At 47.7% G+C, this 18,815-nt stretch overlaps 1 protein-coding gene across 2 annotated transcripts in view; it reads left to right on the plus strand.

Annotated features, from left to right (window-relative positions):
- LOC105693596 (metabotropic glutamate receptor 2-like) overlaps window positions 1–18,815 on the plus strand; it is a 72,042-nt gene that overhangs the window by 34,345 nt on the left and 18,882 nt on the right. Inside the window, exon 2 of one of the 2 annotated variants that reach the window (XM_020856729.2) lies at window positions 844–1,662. The exons of the other annotated variant lie outside the window; for it this stretch is intronic. Within the exon in view, the coding sequence (XP_020712388.2) occupies window positions 1,038–1,662 (625 nt within the window). The 5' untranslated portion in view covers window positions 844–1,037. The remainder of the gene's footprint in view (window positions 1–843; window positions 1,663–18,815) is intronic. 2 annotated transcript variants of the gene reach the window in all.

An 18,815-nucleotide genomic window follows, 5' to 3' on the forward strand; every position in this document is an offset into this window, starting at 1 on the left:
ACGTGCGTAGGTTTCCGCTGCACTTTTCATATTCCGATATCCCCGCCACTGTCCCTCAAGGGTGAAAGAGGACCTCGGTTATCTCCCATACCTCGACGAATTGGGGGAAAAAAATCAGTGCCATTTGCTCTTCCGCTATTTATCGAGGTGCAAAAGCATATCTGCGCAAGTGGTAGACTCTGATAACGATCGTCCCCGTCATTATTTCACTTCCACATGGATTGAACGCGAAGGAGCGCAAGTTTTAATCGGTTGTTGTATCTCGGGTGAAATTCGGGGTGTGAGTATAAAGCAGCTGCGAACTATTTGGTGGATTGCCAACTCGAGGCAAAGTCTAAATTAAATGGCACTTGGCGCGCAGTTTACCCAGGTGAAGACATCCCGCTTCGAGGTTTCCGGGGACGCACTAACGGAAATGAGTCCTCCGGTCAGGGGTCGATAACAGCGCGGAGACTTTGCCAACCCCTCAAAACCGTTCGAAGCCAAGTTGCCGGGGCAAACACGACGCTGGCGGGGCAATAACGACAAATCCACATGGTATTCCGATGGAGTACGTCGGTATGTCCCCCCCCAAGTTCATCCGGCGGCTGTATCGTTTCCGCGTAATTTTCGGGCGCCAAAATATCAGAGTTGCCCCCCGATGATACGAAGGACGTTCGCATCGGGGTTGTAATGGCTGTACGTGGAACGGATCCTGTTTACCGTCCATGAATTTACCTATGCAATATTTATTACACGTCTAACGTTAGCTGCAACCTCAGACCTCCAAGCCTCGTTGCACTCAGAGTATGAGAATATCCACGCATTGAATATTAATGTGGGTCCATCTACGCTGCTCTGTAGAATTCAAACGGGTCAAGAGCGGTGAGGAAATTTTTTGAAATGCTGTATCTGTCAACGACGTCACCGTCCCCTGCCGATTTATCGAAGGAAACTTTGACATGAGCGGTCGAACCGTCGAGAAAACGTAAATAAGAAAACATCGCAGCGGTGCTGGATACCGGGGCTCTGATCTAGCGGCCTACAAAAATGAAGAAATGAAGTCGCTTCTTTTATTGCTCGGCTGTTTCTACCTCGCGGGTGGACGGCGATCAAAATTTCCATACGACTGGTACTCAAAGCTGGACTCGAATTACAAATGGGAACTTGACTCGGGTCACATGGATTACCCGACGATCGGAAAAAGCCAAAAATTAACGCCGAGCAAAAGAACGCCCCCGTCCGAGTTCGATTTGGCGGTATCGAGGCGTCGGGATATCGCGGATGAGGCGGGGATTGGGGGGGCAGGCAAGGATCGCACGGGACGTCGCCACTTGGAAAATCCCGAGACCCACCACTCGATTCGACACGGTGATCGGCAGTTCAGATCGATGGAAATAACGAGGACACCGGTGATCGTCAATTGGCCGGTGAAGAACGAGGCGGTCGTAGAGGGAGACCTGGTGCTCGGCGGATTGATGATGGTCCACGAAAGGGAGGACTCGGTCACCTGCGGACCCGTCATGCCCCAGGGCGGTGTACAAGCCGTGGAAACCATGCTCTACACCTTGGACAGGCTCAATGCCGAGGGGATAGTGCCGGGGGTTAAAATCGGGGCGCACATCTTGGACGACTGCGACAAGGACACCTACGGACTGGAGATGGCGGTTGACTTCATCAAGGGTAAGTTTTTTTCAACGGAAAACGGGGGTTCGATTGAATAATTCCAGGTAGGATCCCAGGCAAGTGCGATCGATCCATCTTTGTAACGGCTAGTTCTGTATTCGGCCAGCGACCGAACATGCCTACCGTACACACATCGATAAAATTTATAATTTTCACAACTCGTATCAATTATTGTTTCGTCGTCATCGCCAATAACTCGTCTCCTCAGTTGCCCTATATCGTCCGCGTCGGTTGTTATTCTCCAGGCTGTTGGTATACTCCAGTTCGAACGAACGATTCACGGATGAGCTCGATTGATTGGGTGAAAACTATCACGCGATATCGCGCCAAGAACATGTGCAAATATTACACGGGATAGTTCGATAAACATCCAAGAGTATGAGACGAAGGCAACGTGAAGCTTCCAGGTACGCAAGTACGGTATAACATCTACGATCAACTTCCGAGTTTCGCATCCAACGCGTCGGAGTCACGAGATGGTTTATACTTCGGAACGAACGAGCTACGTTGAGATCGAGCTTCAATTGTACTCTCGTGAAACTTGTGGTTCATTGAAAGATTTGAGTGCAGAGGTCTGATAATTTTGCGGTAACAATTATTTGGAGAGTCTTCGATATCTACGAATACGAAATAGATACAAGTGCTGAAGATTCCCCGTTTCATCTACCTACTTCATCAGCTCCTACTTCGGTCTTGGTCATGTGAGGACCACACCGAAAGCGTGAAGAAGCAACGAGAAACGGACGCCTACAGCTTCTGCAGGGAATCTCCAGGAATGTATGTACAACGTATCTATACGTAGAGTCGAGCTGATTCGCGTGACTTGGAATTATCAGCCATTCAAACGGCGGGCAAGGCTTTCCGAGCCAACGGCTGAACGATTTTCCTTTTTACGTCTGCTTTCAACTCACCCGTTCCACCTCGCCCACTTTCTACTTTTCTTCTCCTTACTATTTCTTGTTCCTTCCAGCAAAATAAATAATATTCTTCTCTTCTCGCTAGTCGCGATATCGGGATTCACATTTTGACGTCAAGCTTGAAATTAAATATTACGTAAAGGCTTATTGATTTTCCACGGCAGTTCAACTATTCCAAAATCCGTCCAGGATACCTACATATCGGGCATTCCGCGTCGAACAAGCCACTCTTCTCGAGTAATTTGATACCAGGAATACGAAACCATCGATTAATTTGAGCCACAAATTATGAAACCCATCGAGATATGCTTAATTTTTTCACTATTTCGATCAATGAATTGGCGATAACTCGATCAGTTTCATAGATAGATCAATTTAACTTATGTATGATTGATTCTATGTAACCGTTTGAAGAATTATACATGTAAGAATTGAATTAAGTTAGTGTTGGATCCGAAAACTAATCTAATGCGCCAAAATTTTCCTACGAAATACTCGTGGTTATTTTCTATCTTTCGGTATGAGACAGGCGGAATCCTCAGAGTTTCCGATCGTCGTGTACAATACGGAATCCTGTTTTTATTCATCACAAACAACATCGGGTAAGAATGGCGTCGTTGAAACAACACCCACCGGCGAAGTGAAAAGCAGGTAGAAAAGTGCAAAAGGCCATCGATAATACCAGTCCTGAGCCCTATAAATATTTAACAACTATCGCGTAACGTTAGAAACAGCGGAACAGTCCCGATGTTGGCCTCCACATCGTCCACCAGCTACTTTATTGCTCGAATAACGAAGGAGCATTCGGATTATCTCTGGGATCGTAAAATCAAGGGAATGGAATTTCAGCCCCTCGATCTTGACACGTCGAACATATGATCAACCCGCATCGTTGTACGCGTCAGCGCTCCGTTTTTAAAGCAGAAAGAGGCTTGATCGGCGTTAGAAGAACGACCGCTTCAACGAAACGGGAATCGAACTTCTCGCGGGGCACGAAAGGTCATCGCGGAATCTTTGTCCCGATCCCCATATTTAACGGAATTAGTTTCGGATGGCTTTCGTCTGAAAAACCTTCTCCGCTTTAGCCCCAACAGATTGACGAAAATCCAGCCAAAAATATTACTATGTCTACCGGTTGTTTGGCTCGCGGTCGCTACACTACGCTGCAGTCTGACCTTTGAACGTTGACCTTTGTTGCCATAGAGATGCATACGCTTCTAAATAAAACTTGGACTCCGATTGCTGCTTTTGAAAATACGATCAAAAGAGATGACAGATGAAACAGAGCAAAAAAAGGGCGAATTCAACCGCGGTTCAAGAACAATCGTTTGAATAAGGTGGGTCAACGTGAATCGAGAAAAAAAAAAAACCATCTTTCAGATTTACCCCGCCATTTAAACAACCTCTCGACTTTGGTGTTTAGAGTTGATTCTCCGCTGAGAGCTTTGGTAGGACACGGGCGCGGTGGTAAGTTTATTCGAGTAAATTGAATAAACAAAACCACGGTCTCCTGTGTAAACATCGAAGTACCGGCGGATTGATTTTCATTATTTTCTCGCTTTCCACTCTTCCATTCGACGTCACTCTTATTCTTCCCGTTAAGAAATACAATTCAAAGACGAACCAATTGGAAAAAATCACATTCATCTAATTTGCGCACACGAAGTATACATATATGTATTTCGAGATAACGAAAGCATCACCTACGCTCGGAGGTCGAATCATAGGTGTATGGACCTGTGGAATATCTAAAGAATCATATGAAGCGCCGCTGCTCATCTGATACGGTCTGCTTCTGTACCCGACTGTTTCTGGGCCAAGTTGTAACTTTGCCTTCCACGAGTCACCACCGGCCGCCTTGTGCTCGATTGCGGCGTGAGTTTGATTCGTCAATTCGAAATACAGAGCGATGCTTGTACTGCGCGTGGTAATGCACGTTTATGTGAATATAATATTGTACATGCGTACATGACCACTTATAAATGGGTACGACGTGAACGTAGTTGGTACATACGTTTAAAAGTAGCTACATGCAGATGCCGGAATACGAGAGTACGACAAAGCATTGTCTTCTCAATTCCGACGGCAACGTACACCGCGTACGTTGTTGGGTCTGCGGACCTATGCTGATTATGCTTCATAGTCGAATCTCTATCCGTATAATAGACCCATACACGCATGTCCGAGTACCGACGACGAGCACGTTCCGTGAACCACCGAATTAAACTCTCCCTTTTCCGCGGTAGTCGGTACTCACGTTACTCAAGCATCGATTGTTCCGATTGCCTACCTAGCTCATTGTCACTCGATCGTCTCGCGGTTTTACAGCGAATGCTGAAAGCGAACAACAATTGCGAACAAACGACACAACGTCACAGCTGCTACGTCGCGACGATCCACGTTGCCTCCGAGCGTCAATCGGTAAAGCCTTTTGTTCCTGCACAGACCCATTCGGGGGACTTGCAATCGGTCGTTATTTCCCACGAGATGATCCGTGGCCCCGACGCCTCTGAAGCAATTAGAGGCAAACGAAGGATCAGCGCACGTTAAATCGCAAGTGAATCGGACGGGACTGGTTCCATGATCAAATAGGCGTGCGGACCTTTGATGTAACCAAATGTATTTATCGCACGTTGCTCTATGATCGAACCGGCAGTGAAAATATAATTTACCTGTGCGCTCCACAGTTCGATTATTTTCCCCCCTTCGTTTTCTCCGCGAGCGCCGAGGCACCTCATACGCTGTGGAGCGACTGGCCTCGAGGTATTCTAAGGGATGCGGACTCGTATTTTTCGCGTACCGAGTTCATCCTTCTAGTATTCCCAGGCCAAACTTTTCAGATAAGCCGAGAAGCATCGGGTGATCGCAGAAGTTGGACGTTCCCGAAAACGAACGGAAAAAGGTAGATTACCAATAATGGATTCAGCTTATCTGACGGTCTTATTTTCCGCGCGTTTCTTCACCCGCATCGCTGGTAATAGACTCGTGCGCGTGAATACGCGTGTATACAGGTAAGGTATACAATAATACAGTTAGACTATAATGCATCTCGAGCATCCGAAGCACTTTGAACACTCGAAGCTCACTTCAGTCAGCCCAAACACTCGAAGAATCTCGTGAAACAGAATGCAAACTGTCGTAACCGACGACTCGAGTTTTCGTTTGAAATTTACAAGTCAATGGACCCTTCCTTTTTCCGCCCTCACGTAATATCGCCCCCTTCATTTCGTTTAGTATGTAACATAGAATAACACGAAGGACGGGTACGAATCTTTTTTTTCCTTTGCGTCCGGTTGTATGAAATATTGTTCTACTTCGATATCCTTTTCTCTATCTTCTTGCTTGATTAGATTCCAGGACCCGGGGACCCTAATTCCCCGATTTCTCCGGTCTCCAACGTGCGCCTAGTCGTGGAAGGGTTAACAACGGTGGAGTATTGAAAATCACTTAGCTCGCGATAGTTTTCCGCCCCCTGTTACGCCCCCGCTCAAGTTTACCAACTTTGCCGGCAAGTTTCGCACACTACCTCGAACATTTTGCCGGTTCACGATTGAACGAACGATCGTATTATCGAACCATGCATCGGAACTGCCGATTAGACATTTGGTCGCAGCTAAAAAATTCTACGTTCAACACGCTCACGATCGCTAAGAAGTAAGAAAAGAAAAGAGGAGAAGCTGACAATGAGCGGCATAAAGACCAAATGACATTTTTCAGACTTGACGAAGAATCGCGAACGGAATATCAATCAATGGACAGTCGTTCGGTTTACAAGGGTCGCTTCGCTATCGCGAAAACACAAGAGGGAAAGCACCGGCAAGATTTATTTGGAAATAGAAGAGTTGACATTCGACTACTAAAACGTACAAAGTATACCTGTACCCTTGATCTCTTGGAAATGCGAGAGCTGAACAGAGTCCGTGTATAGCGTTACGCGCCAAGGGCTTAGCGGAAGAGAAATAGGAGATTGGTCAATTTGAATATAGTCTTCTTGGGTCTCTAGAGAGTGAAGTAGAGTGAGGAGTGAAAAATAAGGTCGTACTCGGGCAAAGGAAAAACGACCGAGTAGGAGGAGAAGGGAAAGAGAAAAGGGATTTTCCGGGGATCTAGTTCCGGTTTGATCGATCAAGAAGCGGATGAACCTGAGCCGCAACTCCCACCCCAGCGTGGGGTGAAATTAAACGGGAAGAAATACGCGAGAAAAGCGAGAGAAAATTTTTGAAACACCGTGGCGTACAGGTAGATCGGAAAACATATCTACGACCGCTGCGTCGATTAATTCCTCCGATCGCGTATCGCCAAGTGCAAGAGGTTCGCCGGTTCGGAGAAGGGCTTATTAAAATTAGCACATCGACGAATTAATGAACCCGGGGGAGATGAACCTGACGCTGTCGTAGCTAGAAATTATTTTAATAACATCATCCCCCGTGGCGCGACGTAACGTTCCCTCGGCAGCGGAACCCGGGACACCGCGGTAGCTGCTTGCGGCGTGATATTTAAATTAATATCTCATTTTCCGTGCTCCGAAAATAGCTGGAAATCCATCAGGCCGAATCCCTGATACAAAATTTGTCTGAACCGATGGAACCCTCTATTCTACTTCCGACAGTCGAGGCCCGATGAATCAAGATTTCAGGTCAGGTCACTATACGGGCGACCGTCAGCGGGTAACGCGGGGCAATTCTAACGGGGTGTAGGTATCATCTGGCGTCGGGGTGATTCACGATCGCGTTTTAGAATCAAATCCAAGTTTTCGTATTAGCGGCGTGACTTCCTTGAATATTCAGTAGCCATTAGCGATAACTCGCGGAACCGCGCATCGATGCGAATAATACATCGCGGTGATCGGCGATAAGAAAATAGAAATGGAAAAAAAATCGATCGCCTCGAGTTTACCTTCAGTTTCTCGCCGACGCGGAGACGCGATATTCGAGACCATACGTCTGATCCGAGATTGCGAAGGCACGCGTGCGAGCGAAAATCCGGAGATCGGATATACTTCAAGCTGCCTGCGCCAGTCATCTCGAGGACTGCAGGCTCCCGTGGTGCGCGGGTTGGAAATTCGCGTACGAGGAGAAAAAAAGAGAAATCAAATAAAATGAAATCACGGATGATTTCATCTAACCGAAAATCCCCCCGGTTATCGAAGGTAGCGAGGAGATTCCGATCTCCGCGGAATATTCCCACCTCGGTTCCCTTCGGCGTAATTCCCGATATTCAGCCCGGTTTTCCTCGGTCGTGAAAATTACCAGAATCATTGCTACAGCCGTGCGGAATGAGCGAACACGTACGCCGGCGATAATTCGTTCGACTTTAACAATCCTCACGTGCGCTCACGTCCCCATATTGCACCGGGCGATAATAGCCAGGGTATACGCGCGGAATTAGATCGATCTGACCTTGTTTTTTTTTTTTTTTCTCGTACACAACAAAATATATCTTCACAGCGGGTTGTGGAAAAAAAAGGCAGGTCTGTAAGGTGGGTGATTCTGTGGAACACCGATGAAATTTTTCGAGATGCTTTCCCGTACTGACTTTCGAGAACTTCGCTCAAGCATTCGCCTTCCCCTGAAATCGATCGCTGAAAATTCCAAGCCGACGGTTTCCTACCCCCTCCCGCATGTTCCTTCCGTTCAAATAGCGTGAAATCATCTTAAGAGGGATTTCCACCGCGTTATCCCTCCGCGACGCCGAGCATCGCTCGAGAACTACGTCGAATAAGGAAGAAATACTTCCTCTCTTCGTAGTTAGAAACAGTATGGGATCGACGTGTCATTTTTGTCCATGTGACTGGTGATTTCGGTTCGGCGATTCCGGTTCTTTTCTTCCCGTTCGCTGTCGGCGTACGTCCACCGGGCCACTTTGCCGCCCCGCGACCGTACGCCAGCCATTCCACTCGCCCAGTCGTTCGCTACATAAATTACAAGCTTGTTATGTTCCTCGTACGGCGTCGAAACCCGAAGCAAAAACAGACCGCTTTCGCTTTTCCGAGCCCACGCAAATAATTAGAATCGTCCATTTACAAACGAAAGCCCCGTAGCCCTTCACTCCCAGCTACGATTCGGTATCGTCAGAAACAGTAATTACATTACACATCCCGTGAGTCGGTGCGCTGAAATTCCCTCGCGAGGTTTATAAACTTTCTTCTCATCTCTGCTCTCGTTCCGCAAGAAGTTTATCTTATCGTTGATTGAGATTGATCCGCGCTGCAAAAATATTACACATCCTTGAATTCGCGGAACGAAGATACTCCTTCGGAAGAAAACTAGAGGGTGAGTTGTGCGGCAAGAAGTTAAGCGAGCTTAGCGAAACGTTGCGAAAGAGGCTTCGTCGAGAAAGGGTGCTGGATGTCAGGTGCGGGCGGGTCCGAGACGGAGGAGGATGGAGGAGGAAACGGAAGATAAGGAAGGTATGAAAAACGACGCTGAGTTGAAAATTAATTGCATTTTATATGAAGAGCACGGACCAAGAGAACTCGGCGAATGAAATGAAATTCGCCTCCAAGTTTTCGCGGATCTGAATTCGGGAGCGTCGGGCTTCGGCATTGGCCCCCACTTTGCGGAGGCGATGGCAATGGTATACCACCTGCAAGAGTAAAGGGAAACATCAGAAGAAGGAGACCGAACATAGCTAATCCCGAATTACCTACTCACCTGTCAATTGCTTCGCCCTTTTCTTTCCCGGACGAAAGCCCGGAGTGCATACGCACCGCCCCGCGCGCGCGGTGGTAGGTTCGACGGTAGGGTATTGGTACACTTCTGGGAATTGTATGCACGTGCACCTACGAGTACTTGGAGGGCATCAACTTTCGACCCGATGTTAGGGTGACGGACAGGTATCGCATGCAAATCCACCTTCCGTTATACCTGTGTCCCTGCGCAGTCGTCCGATGTGACTACACTCGTTACGAATGTCGATATCATACCCTCCGTGCCCTCAACCTATAAATATTCCCAGATAATCAGTTAATGGAGATCCGCTACGAACGTCGGTTATTTATTTATTTATTTGTTCTATTTAGTTTTTTTTCACAACTTCACCTTTAACGTTCATATTTCTGTTTGAAAAAAAAAAAATCAATACGAAAGTTAATTTGCCCACGAATTTAATTCGTATCTACAACGTCGCACCGTGGTCGTCGGTTGATGCGAATTGATCACCTATTATCATACAAGGTATTGTGAAAATTTACGAAAAATGGGTGCAAGCATAGATGTGGTTCAGTATTTCTATGGTGCGTACAAGCGGATCGGTACGGACACTCTAAATACAGCTGTTTACACGTAATGCGGAGGATTTCTGGCAAGGTAGGAGGAAACGCGATGATTGCGGTGAAACAAGGAGGGTTGTTGCTGTCGGAATTTTCGGAGTAGCTCACCGAAAGATAAAGTTGTCTCAACGTCTCGACAAAAGAGAGCGGAAAACAAATAAAACGAGAAGAAAATGGGAAAAAACTGGGAACTTGTTTTCTCGTTTCTTCAAGCGGAAAACTTTAATTACAAGAAAACTTGATACGCGTTCAAGAGGTGAGGTGTTGCTCGTCCGTGTTACGGGTATAACATGCGAAACCCCACCCACGAGTGTGTGAAAAGTACATTGCAATTGATCCTTTGATTAACTACCGTCACACGAAGGCTTATATTTTTCAAGCGCGTTATCGAGTCGCGGCGAGCGAAGCGTCGGTTACTTCTACGTCGCGCAACTTTCGCCGGGCGTGAATCACCGCTGTACAACTGGATCTATCGCGGAACCGGGAATTCCGGAAAGCTCCACGTTTTACACGAACTCCTTCGAAACGATCCATCCAACGACGAGGGCAGGTCAATTTTCAGGTATACCGGTGAAAGTCTACGCACGTAACGCATACGGTGGAAACCTACGGCTGCTCCGTGACACGGTCGTCTCTCGGGTATAGCGAGAAACAACGCCACGTTCGTCCTCGGGGGTTGTTTCGTGTACCTCCTTGTCGACATTGACCGTAATTATACAAAACGACCGGGTATTATGCAGGCGACCGTGTTCCCGGCAGCATTGACAAAGATGCGAACCCACCCTTTTCGCAGTATTCTGACCAGTCGGACTCGGAAGTAAAGTAATCACCCTATTTCAGCCTCCCACACGCATAAAAAGTGGGTCAACCGACGCCGGAGAAAGACAGAAATCATTTCGAATGGCCAAGCGACAGAATTCATTTTTGCAATTACTGGGGATTACTCATTTCTGGGTATATCGAGCGTAACGAGTGTGATCGCCTTACGTACGTTCAAAATATCTACGTACCCACGCCAACCGAAAAAGCTCTCATCCCCCATCCGTCGGACGCCCGGAGTGCGTGTATAACGCGCAGACGACGATGAATTCCAATTCGTCGACCCAGCGAAATGAGTAAATGCAGCGAACCATACCAATCAATTGCTTCTCTCGAGAGGCAAGCAACGTACTTACCTGCGCAGGTATACGAACGAAAATTGCCCCCATAATTCATAAAGTGGCGGTCCCTTATTGTCGGATAAAAATAAAATGAAAACCCTGAAAAAAAATCATTCATCCGATCGAGTCCATCGGAACCTCGTCGAGTTCGCGTCGATGCCTGAAACGTTGGTGCCATACGACCAACTCAAACGGACGAACACGACCGTTCCCCACTGAAATAAAGTCTGCTCGCCGATCGTGACGGCAATTCATCACATGCGACCCGTGTAGGTCATGTACAGCGCCACGTCGCATATATCGATTGTCGCGCGGGTGGATCATGAGGGCGTGATCGCCGTTCGGTCGGGCGCTCGTACACACGTTGCGGTGAGTATGAATTATCATTATCATTTGTGCTAGCCGCGAGGGGTGAACGGAACGGTACACCGATGCAATGTAACGTCATCATCGATTGGTCATCGGCCCAATGGAGGCGGTGGGCTCCACTGCGCTCCCATCGCTACTTCGGTAATTCGCATGAATTTAGACTGCGAATCCACCGACTGCACGGAGCCATCGACGAAAAAAATATCGGCAGACGAGTCGATCGTCGAAACGACGTGTACCGGCAAAATTCTGCACGTTGAATAAATACCTTCGCGTACACCATACGTGACACGACGAATCGATAATGGGAATAATTTGTTTGAGTGATTCGGGGAACAATGGCAGCGGAATAAAAAGCATCGACACGCATCCCGAGAAGGCGGTTCATTTGGTAGGCAAAATTTCCCCGCCGCATCAAAATCAAAATGCGGAGGATCAAAGGGCAAATGAAATAAGCGCGGACGAAAGCTACCGTTGCAGCTGTAAACTGTCTGGAGCTTGCAATGAAACTTTGCAGTTTGAAAACTTTGTTATTCTTCCCACATCGATGCTCCCCCGATGTTGTTGAATCGGCCGAGTCACGACATCGAGACATTAGTCGGGCGACCTACGCGTCAACAGAGCAGACTTCATTCGCCGGGTGAGTTGTTTTTGCACAAGTTTCTTGCAGGCGCCGACCAAAACAGAGTGAGCAATTTCTTCTGTTTGTCGAAGCCCAGCGCTAGAGTTCCGAACTTGTAGTTATACCTTCCGATACCCAAGTGGGGTACCCGACTTCATTTTAAAATCGTCGTGAAATGACATTGTACCGTGTTCTGCATCTACGTCGCCAGTGGGAAGAGCTATATTTTAAATAATACCAAATGAACAGTCGGTGCTTTTCTTTATCTATTCGAGGGCGTGACACGGGTGTCGGTGGTGGGGATTCAGAATGTACTATAAATGGAGATGAATTGGACTCGGTTGACCGAAATTCCTGAAACACCCTGGACTACGTTCATCCCGAGGAATGTGAGCGCCGTAGATATCGACGGGATGTGGTTCGTATTATATCGTCGCCCCAGAAATGTGGCTCTCTGTTTCGTTTGGTTGGAATATATACGTAGTCTAGCCACAGTTTACGTAATGCATGCGTTTTAATTGTCAAAGTTTTAACCGGAGCTTTCATACTCATCCCGGGTGTATTGTAATATTTTTACGAACATGCTCTCGTTTCCGCCGATAACCGGCGTCGAATTCTGACTTCGGGATACCCCCGTCGACGCGGAGAATTCACGATTCGGCCGACACAGCTCTTCGATAACATCACTGAAATCACAGCGAAATCTAAATGGCAATATTTGCGCACGTTTGGCGCTTCTTTTTATTTTTCTTCTATTCCAAGAGGTATAACTCTGCCGAGTCATGTCCCAATTCGACTCTTCTACCTACATTGCGGCTGCCATTCTCGTTACAGCGTGGGACTGAATTAACCAACTAGATCGTACGTGCTTTCGCAACCGCAAATTCTCATCTACCGCACCAACAACAGCGGTGCATTACCAACTTGATTGGAATTCGATCGCGCAGTCGTACTCGTTCTTTGCCACGGAAAAATGTTTGCAGAAAAATTAGTGGATCTAAATCCGTTTGTCGAACAATTATGTAGTCAGATGCCAACCGATAATCTCCGTTTCACCCTCAATCTATTAGGATCCGAGTAATTCACAGATGATTCCGGAGGCGAGGGAGTCTTGTGACTTGTGCTTCGGAACAACGGTTTCCTTCGCCCCCGAATTGGACACCCTCGGAGGGAAAGGGAGGCCGAAAAGTCTACTCTGGCGACAAACCCTTCGCTTACATTGCAGTTATGACGTATAAAACTGTTTGTGTGCAATCGATACTCCGTCCTTACACCTTCGCAAACAATTCAATTTACAAACGAGAATTCTATCAATTTGGTCGTCTACCGTATGTATATATATATATATATATGAGGATATGGCAACTGAAAGAGCGTCGTTGCATCGCAGCTGCGGATGGGATTGAACGGAAATGAATATCATAGTTATGAATAGAAAAAGAAAATGCAAAACGAAAATTGAGGACCAGCCGGCGAGCATGCAACCGTGGCTTATATGAGGCGTTGTATGGAGATGCGAATGTAGAGCGAATACGTGACAGACTGTATGTGATCGAGGTGAAACGGTGAGACGGTAAAACTCTGTAAGGCCATCCATTTTTTCCCGACTCGTAGCCGTATTCACATTCGACGTCGACTGACGAGGATCGACGTGTTTCGCGTTGGTTTTTCCCCTCTTTTAACCGGCGATCTCATCCCTCTTCCTTTCCATTCGCCCTTTCTACTTTTATTCCGGTAATTTTGTCGTTCTCGCGAACGGCAATAAGTGGCGAAGCAAAAACAAGACCAGCGGTGTCGATCCCCCGGCGGCTCGTTTCTCGCCTCGAGCGTCCCCACCGGTTCGGCAAAATAGTCGAAACAACCGCCGAGTCCGAGCAGTCGTAGGGGCGCAGTTAAGCGGGCCCGAAGCAATCGAAGCACGCGCTAAATTTTGCAAACAATATCTTTATGGACACGTACGTAAATCAACTGGAAAAAACCGGAACATCGCACGAGACCCGATAGCAAATTCAAACTGCTGTTGGATTTTATCGACCCCATAGACACCGAGGGAGCGAGGGGGTAGATAGACGGCGCCCCTCGCGTTACCGAAACATGGCGCACAAAACCGGATCACCCCTCTCGCCATTACCGCCGCGAGCCGTCTGCATTTTCATCGAACATTTTGATCTACGCAACCGAACGCGCCCGGTAAATACATCGTCCGCATCTTATCACGGATATTTACTCCGCCCGTCGACGACTACCGCGGACGATGCGACGGACGAATAGAACAAATGTCACGAGGCGATAGGCATCGCTCGCTCGCTTCCGCACTTCCCGGGCCGCCCGACGTCCTCTTCGCCGATGGCAAGAGCAACGCACCAACCCTACATCCCAATCACCTCACTCGAATCAATCTTACAACCAGCCACGGACACCTCCTCCATCGGAGTACCGAGGTTTCCGAATTAATTCGACCTGTCCTACCCGAAGGTCGAATCGATCAAATAACATCAGGGGAATTGAAAAATGTACAAACATTAACCACCCCGATCGCGATCGCGCTGACGTTTCAAGTTCTCCCGGCGTGACGGCTTTGTCCATAAAGAAAACAAATTGAACCCTGTAACGTTTCACCTTTCGCTCAACGATATTTCTACCCCGACGCTAGGTGATTGTGTTATATTCGGTCCACCTAGACCGGAACGCCCGCTCCGCGGTCATGAAGAGAGCTCGATCTTGCGAGGATCTATACTGGAAATTCCTCCCTTTGTCAGTTTTATCGGACGCGCCCTTTGCGACAGCTCGTATTATTTACCGATGATACTACGTACGTATCTCTACCCGCTGCGCGGCAAGGGTTTCTAGTTCGTAGCGATGCCATGCATGGTTAATTCTAATCCATTTTTCACGGGCCGCGACGTATTCTTATTTCTTTCGCTACGCGTTTCGCTCGAGCCAACCTAGGCGAGCCTCGCACGAACAATAATGCCGTCCCGAAGGAGGTCGCGGGACTTCCTGCATCGGAGCAGCGTCGAGGTACCTCCTTCGTTTTCTTCAATTAAAGAGGATTGCGCTGATAATTAATTCAGTTTTACGATCCCCGGTTGACCTGGTAGACGTCGTCCGGGTCGTGTAATAGACTCCCGGTTTCTCAGGGCGGATAATTTGATAGCGGGGTCTGGAACGAATGCGTCGCGGTCTCGTTTTAATCGATCCGTCGAATTATCGTCGAGGTTTTACTCCGCTAATTTTTTTTCGTCGCGTTCGCGGACCTTCCGTAGCCGCGGCAACTTCGGCGAGTAGTATCGGAAGTAACGGGAAATCGTAGTCCCGATGAACACGCTTTTCATGCGCGATTTTTACCACCCCCGACGTACGTCTTTACGATCTTGCATTTCGCCGAGCATCGCCGGAGACAAAGCCGAGCAGCAAACGCGACGAATGCACCTGCAGCGAATCTCGTAAATTTTGACGGGTGTGGGTCAAATCTCGTTTTCTACGCTTACTTTATTCTCTAGCCGGTATCACGGCGTGACGCTACACACTTGGTCGCTCCAACGTCGCGCAAACTCAATTCTCTAGTTTTACAACGACGACCTGCAGCTCTATACGCCGCGACCGTCTCCTACTTTTTATATTCATACAGGTAGCGCTGTTCAGCGAATCACATCCACCTGCATCCTGGTTTAGAAATAATGGAGAATAACGATACTAAATATTCTAATAATCTCACTGCCGCCGAGGTTGCTACGCGCAACGAACGAGAATCTCCGTCGGTGGAGGTGACGCTCGGAGGACATCAGGGGACGAGCTATTTGCAGATAGTATTCGTTCGCCTTGTACCAACCGTACCTTTCAAGTTTCCCTAAAGCAAAGGAATAAAGTCTCCTAGGATTACACCCGAAAAGATCCCGACCATTCTTTCGTTATACCCTTGCAGCGGTCAAGTTTTATGCAAACACCATTCGGAACTTCTTTTTTCCATCCTCCCTTGGTCTCATCCGCTGTATTAGTGTCATTTTCGTCCCGGACTATAAGCGGTATCTGTGAGTAACGCAACCTTTCAAATTTCCCCACCGTATTTCGAACGTGCTGACTAGGTGAACGGGTCGATATTTATTCAACGCGGGGTTACGCGAGAAGAAGCTCCCGAGGAGTGTCGTATCTCTGCCAAGAGGAGTCCCACACCTTATCTTGCCCGCGAATCTTCATCTCGTTCGGATGCTAATTTCGAGGAACGCGCATCGACCGTGTGAAGGAGCAACAAGAATGGCGTTCCCGTTAACTACACCGATGCCAGATGTGTAACGTGGATACTTTTTCATCCACCTTGAGCCCTGGTGTTCCACGCGTGCCCCTTTCCACGATCCGCCCTATTCATTCGTCACAGTCTACGTCAAGCTCGTCCGTCTCGTTACAATTACGACGAGCGTTCCCTTCGATCTCACATATGCTTACGAATCGCGTTTACTTTAATTCAAACATGTTAGGGGCGTCGAGGGAGAAGAAAGCTCGGCGGCGCCGGTGTTCGCCAAGGTGTGAGCCTACAGCGATACGAGTTACCGCAGGGCCCGAAGAGCGAGTGTCAATCGCGGGTCGCAGCTGGGCTGCCCTTCTCTTCAAATCACCTCGCAGCGATGAGATCGGAGCCTCTCGTACGACTACAACTGAATCAAGGGGTCTAAAAAGCGTAAAAAGCGATTCTTTTATTCTGTGATTACGATTGCAATCGCGAGCAAACGATATTTGAAAACCAATTTTATAAAGAGGGAAATCGTCCGGAGCTGCGGTATCACTTTCCATTGATTAAATATTTGAATTCGAGTTGATCGAATCGAGACAGACGGGTATGTTTGTTCGTCCCGGCAATCTGGTCGAGGTATGAAGCGTCAAGCTGATCGGACATTTTGGACGGCGGCGTTACTCGCAATCGCGTGGATCGTGCAAAGCAAATGATTGGCATTAAATTACCGAGCCGCTGATATGTACAACCAATGATACATTTTAAACACCGTGACTCCACGCTAATAATCAGGTGAAAATCAATCGGCAAATAGCTACGATGGTACCGTTTGAATTATCGATCGAACGGAAAATAAGCATTCCCTTCACACGCGTAGCTGTGTTCGAAATACAACGCCAATCATACGAAACAAATCCCTTTTCCTAATGTCGTTATTTTTTCATGCAAAAAAGTAGAGAAAGTTTATTCTCTCTTTCGAGTATCGCTACTTTGCGATTCAAATTATTTAATCGTTTTTCTCGGTTCACTTTCCTTCAGAAGAGTCGGAGATGGTTTAATTCACTAGGCCGTTCCTTTTATTGCACACAATTGGATCGTACGCGGGGCCGAATGAAATTTATAGTCCCTCAATGCGAGGACTACTCTATTGGATAGCAGGTGAATCCGTGTTAATTGATTCCGACTTTCCAACTGAAAGTGAGCAACAAGAGTTTAACCTTCAATTTCAATCGCCGTGCAAATTTGCGACGACCTATTCAAGTTTCAGGTGTACCCGACCCCTCTCATGCCCAAATATATTATATCGAAAGGGCGAGTGTTGATGAGATCTTAAATAGAGATTAATATGGCAGAGAGCACGCCTTCCACGGAAGGCTAAGCACCGGTCAAATCGACCGGAAGCGATTCCTCTTATTGTCAGATGTACGAATTATCGATCGCGCATCCTTTGAGCGTGCAAACGAGAATAGCTGATGATGAAACATGCGGCCCACGTCGGATTTCATCCGTCATCCCTTATCGTTAACTCATAGAATAGGAGTGCCGAGAGACTACCGGGGGTACATTTTTTGGCTTTTATCATTACCACTTTTCTCGCAGGTCGAGATGTCGCGTATAAAACCGAATAAATCAAGCCTCCCAGTGCGCCCACTTGCGGTAAAACACGAGGCAGGGGGCCAACGGGGAAGAGTCAGCGGGGAACGGATAAAGGAGGTTCATATCTGTTGTAATGGGATTGAATTATTCATCATTACCGAGAGTAAGGCAGAGGTGGTGCCGGTGGCGGGCGACTTGTAACCGTTAAGATTCTACCGATCTACGCCGGTAAGGGAAACGGGGAAACTTCTCGACGATCGAACTTGAATTTATTTATTTTCGACGAACGCCTTTACTTTATTTCTTTCCTAATGCACCGCGAGAAGCCTGGCAACTCCTACGCCGTGTAAAAAAACCCCGGGTCCGATTTTTTTCGATCGTTAGAGAAAGAACCACTTTCCGTACAAAGTAATCGCATCCCATTGTATAGAAACCAAAAACCACACCACCTTCTCCCAGACAACGGAACTCCGCTCCAAAAAACCCGGAGCACAGGTTTTTTCGTTGCAGTTCTCAACTCCATAATCAAGGACTGTTTTACCTTTGTGAAACTCGCGAGAAAAATGGTTCACGGCTGACAAAAAATAAATCAAGCATTTCTCGGATCCCGATGGTTCTCAGTCCTCGTCTCGGAGGTGACGGTCACTTCGCCGTTCTCGAGTGTCATGGAAAAACGCTACACGGACCGGAACAAAAGTCCAAGGGTCACGCCGTTTTCGCCGTTGTGATTGCAAACGTAGCCGATACGGGGTGACAGGGATACCCCGTACCTATCGTTCTTATCAGCTGAACCGGGGTCCGCTAGGACCACGCCCTTTTTTCAAGGGGTTCTCAATCGAGAATTTTTCAGCTCGTCTACCTCCAAGATGAGGTGCGTTTGTCTCCCACGATAAAACCGTCGAGGAGCCGGTCACCTCCCGGGCTATGGCTTCGGTGGGCACTGAGGAATAAAACATTTTCTACGTGAATCGAGTACACAATCGGCCAA

Source organism: Athalia rosae, chromosome 4, assembly GCF_917208135.1.
Source record: "Athalia rosae chromosome 4, iyAthRosa1.1, whole genome shotgun sequence".
NCBI classification, from domain to species: domain Eukaryota; kingdom Metazoa; phylum Arthropoda; class Insecta; order Hymenoptera; family Athaliidae; genus Athalia; species Athalia rosae.